The following is an 11,549-nucleotide window of genomic DNA, read 5'->3' as shown; positions in this document are numbered from 1 at the left end:
GGAGACAAACTGTCCTCTACGTCCTCCTCTGTCCCTGTACTTCCTGTTATGTGTTTATAGAGATGGTTTAAATAAGACGGGAGACAAAGTTCATGGACACATAATTATTTTAGAAGACGCCCGCTGTTCACACTCTTAACCCCTCAGCTGTCACTCAGAGTCTGACTCCAGGTTTATCTCTGAACACCGTTGACACTGAACTCTGTTTCTAGACTCAACGTCCAACCGTCATTGAAAAATAAGTATTTTACTCATTGAAAACCTCTTAGTTGATGAAGAAAACCCATAAAATTTTATGGGTTAAAAAAACACTTGAGCTTAAACAACAAACTATGTCTAACGTAACAGAAAACAAAAGCCCAACTTCAGTATGTTTTTTTTATGTAAAAGTCGGACCTGAAGACGTCTCCAGTCTTCAGAGGCTAAAAACACAGTTTAAGATCTAAATACTTCATTTTACAGACTTCACTGAGAACTATACTTTACATCAGGGAATTATCTCAATATTTCTTCCACCACTAAATACTTTGGCGCTCACATTAAAGGTTTCAGTCAATTCCTCTTTCAAGTGGACATTTCCCAAAATGTGCGACTTGTTTGTTGAGCAAGCCACCGCACGACAGCTCCGAGGTGTTTTCTTCTTGAGAAAGACCATAAAGTTTAGTAATGTGGAGTCACGGTGGGCGTGGCCTGTTGATGGGAAACAGATCCTCTGCATTCACTTCTCTTGTCTTTGTGTTGCAGAGAGAAACCCGAGAGCCGTTCAAAGCATGGAGGGGAGGCGGGGTCTCTTCCTCAGCCTCATCATGGCAGCGTGTTTCTACGGCAACGCCGCTCAGAAGACAGGTGGGTGTGATTATGCAGCTGTGACTTAACTTCCTGCATTCCAGCACATAGAGGATCATCTGTAGGACCAGCGTGTGTGGTGCACCGTTACTAACCCGTCACCACTCTGTGATTTCTGCTGAGCACTCGGACACGAAGCATTAATCTTCTTCACCCTGTTGCATAGAACACATGGATATTACCATCTGGATGTTTGGGGAAAGAGGGAGGGGCCAGATAGAGAGACGGTTACAGTAAACCATGGTGAAGCTTAAGCAACTAATATACGTAGTTTTCCTGCATGAAATTCACGCAGATTTTCACTGGAGACCATAGATTTTCTTTTCCAGTCAGTTTGAGTCTCGTTGAGGAGTTTCTAGAAATAACCCAAAGTATGAGAACACTGAAAAGTTTTTTCTGCAACCAGGCACATGAATGAAAGGTATGTCAAGTTTTAGTGAGATTGAGAAGTTAAAGGAGAGATAGAGTTGCATCAGCACTTCACTGTTCACTTCACTTCCGCTGCTCTTCACACTTTTGCATCCCAGAATGCACCTGAAGGTGCTGTCCACAAACTGTCCACAAGCTGCTCCCGTTTCTCTTCATGCACACAAACAACCCACCACGTCTGTCTGTAAGTCACGCTGATGCTTTTCACCTTCTGGCTGACACGCTTTCCTAAGAACAAAGAACTGCTCTGTGCTGAGAGCTTTCCTCTGAAGACCTCTCCGTGACTTGACAACCTTCCCCTCTCAGTCTGCACTCAAGAGGCCGTGGCCGATATCGTCTTCATGGTGGACGGGTCGTGGAGCATCGGCACAGAGAACTTCAAACAGATCCGTCGGTTTCTGCACACGCTGGTCAACAGCTTCGACGTTGGGCACGAGCACGTCCACATCGGGCTGGTCCAGTACAGCTCCACTCCCCGCACCGAGTTCCTGCTCAACACCTATCAGAGCAAGAAGGACATCCTCCAGTACATCAGCAGATTACCTTACATGGGTGGCGGCACCCACACGGGGCTCGGCTTGGACTTCATGCTGAACGAGCACTTTGTGGAGGCGGCCGGAAGCCGAGGGGGCCAGAACGTGCCGCAGATCGCCGTGGTGATCACCGACGGCAAATCACAAGACGACGTGGAGTCCCACGCTCGGGACCTGAAGAGAAAGGGAATTGTTTTGTATGCGATTGGTATCAAAGATGCAGATGAAGACCAGCTGAAAGAGATAGCCAATGAGCCGCACAGCCAGCACGTCTACAGCGTGTCTGACTTTGCGGCGCTGCAGGGAATTTCTCAGAGCATCGTCCAGACGCTTTGCACGACCGTAGAGGAAGTCAAACGACAGCTCCTGCAATTGTCTCGAGGTAAACCGTGCAATAGCACACAGGTCCTGGTGATTCAGTGATCTGACTTAGATATTCCTTACATATATATCGATATATATCTATATCTATATCCAACAGACTGTCAGTCAGAAAAATCACCTTGATTAAGAAAGCTTGTAAACCATAAGAATTCAGAGATGGTGGACAAAATATATTGTAAATGGGTACATTAGTGCACACACAGCTTGTTTCCACATGCTGACTTTTTTCTCCCTTCTGTCCAGAATGTGCCAAAGCCACGGTGGCCGACATCGTCTTCCTGGTTGACGGATCTTCCAGCATCGGCATCAGTAACTTTCAGGAGATCCGGCAGTTTCTCCGTAGCGTAGTCAACGGCCTGGACATCGGCCCTGACAAGGTTCGGATCGGCTTGGCTCAGTACAGCGATGAAACTACAATGGAGTTCCTGCTGAAGGATCACATGGACAAGAAATCCCTGCTGGATGCAGTGGACACATTTCCCTACCGAACAGGAGGCACGGAAACGGGTGAGGCCATCGAATTCCTCCTGAAGAACTACTTCACAGAGGGTGCTGGGAGCCGAGCCAAACAACGGGTGCCTCAGATCGCTGTGGTCATCACAGATGGAGACTCCACCGACGATGTGGTAGTGCCCGCCCAGCGCCTGAGGCAGCACGGAGTCATCGTGTTTGGCATCGGGGTCGGAGCAGCCAACCGAAAGGAGCTGGAGTCCATCGCCAACCGGCCTCCGGAGCGCTTCCTGTCCTCCACCGATAACTACCAGGCTCTGCAGAGGCTGACCGTAGGTCTGCTGGAAACTGTTTGCATCTCTGTGGAGGATCAGAGGCACGGTAAGGCCAATAGGAATCAGAGGAAAACAATTACCTGAAAATAGGTAACGTGTTGCAGTATTCACAAGCAACTGAAAAGTACCTTTAAGAGCAGCGAGAGGTGTCTTGCAACACATAACTGACTGAATGAAGACAAAAAAGTATTATTGTGCTTTCATAAAGTTGATTTAATAAGAGACATCGTGACATTAAGGCTGTATTCACAGCAAATCAGGCGTGGCGGTGATAAGCACAGAGTGGTGTCACTTACATGGACTATTTAACGCCAAGCGACTGCACAATGATTAACGTCTTTGGTTGTATCGCTCTGGATCACCGGTTATGTGATTGGCATTGGTGATTGGTTTTGTCCATAAGCCAGAGCTGGCATAACTCTGATTACATCACAATGACATCAGGTCTCAGGTCAGATCCACCAGGTCTCTCTATCTGGTGGATCTGACATTATACTGTGTTTTAAATAAATGCTCCTTTTGCTTTAAAGCATATATTGTTCCACTTATAACTTCAAGTGCTTTGAGCCCTCAGACAAACACATGAAGGCTCTGCAGTGATTAAGTTCCAATTTGAGGTCAGCCAAACATGCCGTGTCAGCGAACATTAAGAGACATGTGTTGTTTGGAATGGGGACAGACTGTATTGAACTTTAGTTTCCCACAGAAATGGTTCACTCGCCGGGAAAAGGCCTCAAGATAAGGATTACTATTTGCTTTAAGAATTGATTTGCCAGCCTTTGCAACCTGTGAGAAGAACAAAAGTATATTTACCTACCATTAAGTACAGAGGTTCATACTAAATACTAAATATGAAATAATACCAAAATGAAAGTGATATCTCTTTATACAGTAACTTAGTTTGTGGGCGAGATGCAATCTGATCTTGACTAACTACGTTACAGTTTACAGAGTTTTTTTCCATAACAGCCGATCCTCTCACTATTCTTTGGTTTGTTTCCTTTCAGCCTTGGCAGAAAAGTTTGCAGACATCTTCTTCCTGGTGGACAGTGGCATGTCTCTGACAGACTTCCAGCAGGTCAGGACCCTCCTCTCTCGACTGGTCAATCAGCTGAACATCGGAGCGTCCACCTACCGTCTGGGTTTGGCCCAGTACGGTCAAAATATCAATGTTGAATTTCATCTCAATGCTTATCAAACCAAAGAGGAGACTCAGAACTCCGTTAAGCGTTTCCGACAGCGAAGACTGCAACCCAACGAGCCTCGTAAACTGGGCCACGCTTTGGACTTTGCCAGCACTAACTTTTTCACCAGTGAGGCAGGAAGCCGGGCGGACCAGGGTTACCGGCAGTTCCTTGTTGTTATAAGTGGAAAAGACTCCGATGATCCTGTGTATAGGGAGTCACGTCTGATGAAATCCTCAGGAGTAACTGTGGTTGGGATGAGCCTCAGTCCGTCCGTGCAGGAGATGCGTCTCGTAGCGACGGCACCGTACATCTACCAGTCCATCAGCAGCGTAACCAACCTGAAGGCTATCTTTGAAAGAGAGGAGGCGGAGATCATTCTCTCTGGAGGTTAAATACCTTTATTATTATCTATTCATCACTTGAGAAACTTGAATAAGTATTTAACCCCCTCTCTAAATTTGATTCAGATTCAAACAGTTTGATTACCTTGTTGTTAAGTTTATGTGTATACCTGTTTATTGTCCTCTCCACTGGCCCTCTCGTATGTTTTAGACATTTCACAGGGCCATAGCGGTCACAAAGTTCACCTGAGCAGACTCAACTTTGTACCCAGACTACCTGCATTGGTTTGCTGTAGCCCTCTACGTTTTCACCGGACGAGCCTCATTTAAACGTACGAGGGCTAAAGTCTGAACTCAGCAAGAAATACAGAATGTAACAGATTGTCTAATGAAATGAGCTTTCATCTTTCATGTAGAAATGTTCAGTGAATTATGAATTGGTAATAAAGATTCTGTGATCATACAACTCTTTTCACAGATTGCAAAGCAGCCAAACTGGCCGACATCGTGTTCATCATTGATGAGTCTGGAAGCATCGGAAACGACAACTTCCAGCTGGTGCGCACTTTCCTCCACTCGGTTGTGAGTGGCCTGGAAGTCAGTCCGTCTCGAGTCCGAGTGGGCATCGTTACGTACAACGACAAGTCCACAGCACAGGTCTACCTTAACTCCTTCAATGACAAGAACGAATTGCTGAAGTTCATCAAAATCCTGCCTTATCGTGGTGGCGGTACATACACTGGAGTGGCCCTAGAGTTCACCTTGAAGGAGGTTTTCATCCCTCAAAGAGGAAGCAGGAGAGCAAAGGGTGTCCAACAGGTGGCGGTGGTGATCACAGACGGTGAATCCCAGGACAACGTGAGCACGGCAGCCGCTAATCTTCGTCGAGATGGTATCACCGTCTATGCAGTAGGGGTCAAAGATGCCAATGAGGAACAGCTGGTAGAGATGGCATCTTATCCCCCACATAAGCACATGTTCATTGTGGACAGCTTTGCCAAACTGAAATCGCTAGAGCAGAGCATGCAGAAAATGCTGTGCCACAACATCCTTCGGCAAGCAGTCTCAGTCAATACAAGAAGAACCGGCATCAAAGAAGGTCTGAACCAGTGTTTTGTGTTATAACTGGCTTTGTTGAATAAGTCTGAAATTATGTTTTAAGTCAAAATTGAAAGAATAGAAAGCATTTATAGCAAAAATAGCAGAAAAATAACTCATAATATTTTTGTCTTTAATTTTCCAGGCTGTGTACAAACAGATGAAGCCGACATCTTCTTCCTGATTGATCACTCAGGAAGCATTTACCCCAAAGACTTCAAAGACATGAAGACGTTCATCATTGAGTTTCTACATACATTCCGTATCGGGCCACAACATGTCCGCGTGGGGGTTGCAAAATATGCAGATTCGGCAGATTTAGAATTTGATCTGACAACCCACTCAGATGCAAAGAAGTTGGAGAAAGCAGTAGAGGATATTAGACAAATCGGAGGTGGGACAGAGACGGGAAGAGCACTGGAATTCATGAGCCCACACTTTGATCGAGCCATGGCAACTCGTGGTCACAAAGTCCCAGAGTACCTGGTGGTCATCACCGATGGAAAATCTTCCGATGAGGTCAAGGTTCCCGCAGAAAAACTGAGGGCGCAGGGCGTCATCGTCTACGCCATCGGGGTGAAAAACGCAGATGCGGTTGAGCTGGGAGAGATTGCCGGCGACCCCAAGAGGACTTTCTTCGTCAATAATTTTGATGCTTTGAGGCCCATCAAGGACGACATCATCACAGACATCTGCTCTCAAGACGGTAAGAAAACTGGATGTTCTGTATGTGTCACACATTAGCATTGGACAGCTGATAGTAGCATAGAGGTGACAGGAAGTGAGGGTCCCTGGCTGGAAATGATTAATGGTTCATTTTTGGTTCTTGGTTGATGCCTTAAGGCAGCGCCGGCACCGCTTTGTTTTCTACATAAAGTAGATATATTTTGTTATGATACAATAGGGCCCCAGGTTAGCTCAGCAGGAAAAAAGAGGAACGTCACACTAACATGTCTGTGCTACTGTGTCCACAGCTTGTAAAGACACACCAGGCGACCTCCTTTTCTTGATTGACAGTTCTGGGAGCATCTATCCAAAAGACTACGAGAAAATGAAAGACTTCATGAAATCAGTCATCAGCAAGTCCGTCATCGGGCAGAACGAGGTGCACGTCGGTGTCATGCAGTTCAGCTCCATCCAACAACTAGCCTTCCCCCTCAACCTCTACTACAGCAAGGAAGGAATGTCCAAAGCCATCGATGACATGCAGCAGATTGGTGGAGGCACCGACACAGGTAAAGCCATCACTGATGTGTCGCAGTACTTTGACGCAACCGGAGGAGGGCGTCCTGGCATGAGGCAGAGGCTGATAGTGATAACAGACGGTGAGGCCCAGGATGAGGTCAAAGGCTCCGCTGAGGCTCTGAGGGCCAAGGGAGTGGTGGTCTACGCCATCGGAGTGGTGGACGCCAACACCACCCAGCTGCTGGAGATCAGCGGTTCACCAGACAGGGTGTATTCCGAGAGGGACTTTGACGCTCTGAAGGACTTGGAGAGCCAGGTAGCCTTGGAGCTCTGTGACCCACAGAGAGGTATGAGGCAATCATTTCAGTGATTAAGCTTAAAAGTTTGACACGAATTTCCCCTCTTCTTTTTTAGACTACAGACTCACATCTAGTATTGAGGTATTGAGGATTTACATTTGCAATCTGTCTTGTGGCTCAGTGTTGGAGCGGGTTGTCCTTCAATCAGCTCCACTAGTCCATGTTCATGTGTCCTTGGACAAGACACTTAACCCCAAATTGCTTCCATAAGCTTCACATGTCTGAATGTTGTGTGAATGTTAGTTAGTCCTGCTGGGCAGGTAGCACCTTGCATGGTAGCCCCTCCCATCAGTGTATGAATGTGTGTGAATGATGACAAGTAGTGTTAAAGCGCTTTGAGTGGTCAAAGACTAGAAAAGCGTAATAAAAGTACAGTCCATTTACCATCTAGCATTTAGTTTTCTAGCTGAACATATAAATAAGACAGCTTTGATGTTTTTGGATGGCAAACAAGCATATAAATGTTGATGTGATTCCTCCTCCTGCTACGTTTTCCTTTGACCTAATTCGCTCTCTGTCCTTTTATCTCCAACCAGAGTGTAAGAAGACAGAAAGAGCTGACATTATTTTCCTGGTGGATGGCTCCACAAGCATAACTCTGAGCAAGTTCAGAAGCATGCAGAAATTTATGGCGTCAATGGTGAACCAAACCACAGTTGGCAAGGACCTGACTCGCTTCGGGGTCATTCTTTACTCCACCGACCCCAAATCTATTTTTACTCTGAAAAAGTATAACTCCAAACGAGACGTTCTTAATGCAATATCAGCACTGTCGTCCCCGTATGGAGACACCTACACCGGCAGGGCTTTGGCATACTCTGTAGAGTTCTTTAACGATGCACATGGTGGTCGAGCGGAACTCCAGGTTCCACAGATTCTCGTGGTGATCACAGATGGTGATGCTACCGACCGTAACAGTCTGGTCCCTCCATCCGTGGCGCTGCTAGACAAAGGGATCAGCGTCTTCAGTATCGGAGTCGAAGGAGCCAACAGGACACAGCTGGAGATCATGTCTGGTCACGACATGTCCAGAGTTTTCTATGTGGATAACTTTGATGCCCTGGAAACTCTGTACAAGAATATTACTCATGTCCTCTGCAATTCCACCAAGCCAGGTAAGAGGCCAAAGTGTCATCGCACCTTTTCCACTCTGAATCTAGACAGGAATACGTAAATATTCAAAGCATCATTAAGAACCTTCTTTCTAGCTTTGCAAAGATTCATTGACAAACCAAAATAATACCACTACTCGCACTTGACTTTCACAAATTGGAAAGTCACTGTATAAGATCACAGTATATTTGCAGTATATGCAGTTCAATGATATGGTTTAGTGAGGACATTAATGTTAGCAAATATACAAGTAGCCCATTAAACAATTTCTTTAATAAGCATATCCGCCAATATTCTCTGCAAGCAAATATCAGCCAATAATTGCATCCTAGCAATTTCTTCATTGGGCTCTAAATGGGATTATATTATTTACTCAAGTGATTAACTTAGATCAGTGTTGATAGTGGCATTATGACATGAGTCAAGCGAAGAGCATGGAGCCTCCAACCACAGTGTTGAAATCTATCAAGAATAAATTCAAATGACTGAAGTATATGGCACGATTATTTCTGAGTAATGTGGATACATTTCCTCTCTTTGCTTCCACAGTTTGTGAGAAACAGCAGGCGGACCTGGTCTTCCTAATCGATCAGTCTGGCAGCATCAGCTCAAACGACTACACCACCATGAAGCAGTTCACCACGGGACTGGTGAACAGCTTCAAAGTCAGTGAAAATCTAGTGCGTGTAGGACTCGCCCAGTTCAGCAGCACTTTCCAAAAGGAGTTTTATCTCAACCAGTTTTACAGCGAGCAAGCCATCACCAAGCACATCCTGGACATGGAGCAGCTCGGTGGAGGCACCAACATCGGACTGGCCCTGGATTCCATCAGGGATTATTTTGAGGCGTCTCGGGGTAGCCGAAGATCTACCGGGATCTCCCAGAACCTGGTGCTGATCACAGACGGTGAGTCGCAGGACGACGTGGAGGACGCAGCTGACCGTCTCAGGGCTCTGGGCATCGAGGTGTTCGCCATCGGCATTGGAGACGTCCACGATCTGGAGCTCCTGCAGATCACCGGCACCCCAGAGAGGCTGTTTACTGTGCAGAGCTTCGGCAGCTTGGAAAAGATCAAACAAAAGGTGGTCGATACGATCTGCAAATCTAAACCCGTCAAAGATCCCAGTGGTGAGTTGAAAATTGTTCTTTCTCTCCATATTCCTCTGTTTCTCTGGCTGCCAAAGGTAAAGACGTGTTTCCCTTTGCTTCAGCCTGCAGCATCGATATCGCCATGGGATTCGATATTTCTCGGGGAAACCGAGCTCCCAATGAGATGCTGATCAGTGGCCACGCCAAACTCCAGGCCTTCCTGCCAGAGATCGTCCGTTACGTTTCCTCGATACCAGGTCTGTGCTGCGTTGGCCCGGAACCCGTTAAGACCAACATCGCCTTTCAAGTGGTGGCGCAAGATGGACGCTCCCTCTACGACTTCAACTTTGAAGGCTACAGCAGTGACGTGGTGAATAAAGTCATGACCTTGACTTTGGCAGAGCCCACTTACTTCAACACCGCCCTGCTGAAGTCCTTCGGGAGGAAGTTCAGTGCCCAGTCCCAAGCTGGCGTGAAGGTGAGTCTGAGACACATTTTAAGGTGGTATGGATTTCAGTTGGAGTGGCCGGTCTGGAAGGAGAAGAGTTTAGAGACCAGATGTTAGTGCAGCTACTGTTTCACCCAGTAAACTGTCTTCATAGCTGTTAAGTTCTTCCATATAGTTTTCTGCTGAAATGGAACGAACTGAGCAGCTTGACTCTGTAGCTCAGTCAGCCAGATATTTAAATGTGGAACGAGTTGTAATTCAGCTGGAATAAATTGAAAATGAGTCCACTTGTAGTCCAAAATTAGACTGCATCTGACAACATTGGACAAAATGACTCTTAATTAATAGTTTAAACATTCTGGATCTCATTGTGACGACCTTTGATGCCAAACCACAAATATCCCGCCAATATGGGATTTAACAAACCATGAAATGTATAAACAAGTACAAGTTGGCAAGTGTTAGTCCTCCAGTCTGCTAGACTTTTGTTAGAAAGGTTTTTTTGGTGTTAGACTGATGAAAATACAGAGGATCCTGCTTTGATGACACTGCTTTCCCCTGGTTCTATTCCCCGTGGTTAAGCAAATGTTGATGGATAACCATGTTAGATGTGTCTTCACCTTCACTTGAATGAATGAGATGTAGTCTTTAATCAGTCTAACATGTGACCCATCAGGTGCTGGTGATCTTCTCAGACGGACTCGATGAGGATGTGATGAAACTGGAGCAGGAATCAGAGCTGCTGCGACAGTCTGGTAAAACCTGGGATATCCAACATGACCACGATTTGCATTCCTTCTCTTTATAATTACATAATTATGTTTCCATTATTAAGTAGATTATGTAACTCCATTATGTCTATGTCTCTTGTGTGGTTTCTGCAGGGGTCAGCGCCCTGCTGACGGTTGCCCTGGAGGGGGCTAGAGACCCCGCCCTGCTGCAGATGGTGGAGTTCGGGCGAGGATTCGGCTACAAGCTTCCTCTCAGTGTCGGCATGCAGAGCGTCAGCAGCACCGTCCTCAAGCAGATTGTGAGTAGTTTGTATTAGTGTTCAGGTACAACAACCATTTGATGTCTCTATGTGGTTGTAGTTTGTCTCTTTGTAGTTGTTTTATGTCTCTATATGGTCGTAGTTTGTCTCTTTGTAGTTGTTTTATGTCTCTAGGTGGTCGTTGTTTGTCTCTTTGTAGTTGTATGTCTCTATGTGGTCGTTGTTTGTCTCTTTGTAGTTGTTTTATGTATATGTGGTCATTGTTTGTCTCTTTCTAGTTGTTGTATGACTCTATGTGGTCGTTGTTTGTCTCTTTGTAGGTTTGTATGTCTCTATGTGGTCGTTGTTTGTCTCTTTGTAGTTGTTTTATGTCTCTATGTGGTCGTAGTTTGTCTCTTTGTAGTTGTATGTCTCTATGTGGACCTAGTTTGTCTCTTTGTAGTTGTTTTATGTCTCTATGTGGTCGTTGTTTGTGTTTTTGTAGTTTCGTATGTCTCTATGTGGTCGTAGTTTGTCTCTTTGTAGTTGTATGTCTCTATGTGGTCATTGTTTGTCTCTTTGTAGTTGTTTTATGTATATGTGGTCATTGTTTGTCTCATTCTAGTTGTTGTATGACTCTATGTGGTCGTTGTTTGTCTCTTTGTAGTTGTTTTATGTCTCTATGTGGTCGTAGTTTGTCTCTTTGTAGTTGTTTTATGTCTCTATGTGGACCTAGTTTGTCTCTTTGTAGTTGTTTTATGTCTCTATGTGGTCGTTGTTTG

General features: G+C 45.6%; 1 protein-coding gene across 1 annotated transcript in view; it reads left to right on the top strand.

Moving 5' to 3' along the window:
- Nucleotides 1–11,549, top strand: part of LOC116401188 (collagen alpha-6(VI) chain) — a 58,962-nt gene that overhangs the window by 6,028 nt on the left and 41,385 nt on the right. Inside the window, exons 2-13 of the mRNA XM_031879468.1 lie at nucleotides 745–846; nucleotides 1,582–2,190; nucleotides 2,436–3,023; nucleotides 3,985–4,551; nucleotides 4,984–5,604; nucleotides 5,749–6,309; nucleotides 6,578–7,135; nucleotides 7,684–8,262; nucleotides 8,810–9,388; nucleotides 9,472–9,827; nucleotides 10,474–10,552; nucleotides 10,682–10,827. Of these exons, the coding sequence (XP_031735328.1) occupies nucleotides 771–846; nucleotides 1,582–2,190; nucleotides 2,436–3,023; nucleotides 3,985–4,551; nucleotides 4,984–5,604; nucleotides 5,749–6,309; nucleotides 6,578–7,135; nucleotides 7,684–8,262; nucleotides 8,810–9,388; nucleotides 9,472–9,827; nucleotides 10,474–10,552; nucleotides 10,682–10,827 (5,319 nt within the window). The 5' untranslated portion in view covers nucleotides 745–770. The remainder of the gene's footprint in view (nucleotides 1–744; nucleotides 847–1,581; nucleotides 2,191–2,435; nucleotides 3,024–3,984; nucleotides 4,552–4,983; nucleotides 5,605–5,748; nucleotides 6,310–6,577; nucleotides 7,136–7,683; nucleotides 8,263–8,809; nucleotides 9,389–9,471; nucleotides 9,828–10,473; nucleotides 10,553–10,681; nucleotides 10,828–11,549) is intronic.

This window comes from Anarrhichthys ocellatus, unplaced genomic scaffold (genome assembly GCF_004355925.1).
Source record: "Anarrhichthys ocellatus isolate YVR2014 unplaced genomic scaffold, GSC_Weel_1.0 scaffold270, whole genome shotgun sequence".
Lineage (NCBI taxonomy): Eukaryota > Metazoa > Chordata > Actinopteri > Perciformes > Anarhichadidae > Anarrhichthys > Anarrhichthys ocellatus.
This window is presented reverse-complemented; position numbering and strand designations above follow the sequence as displayed.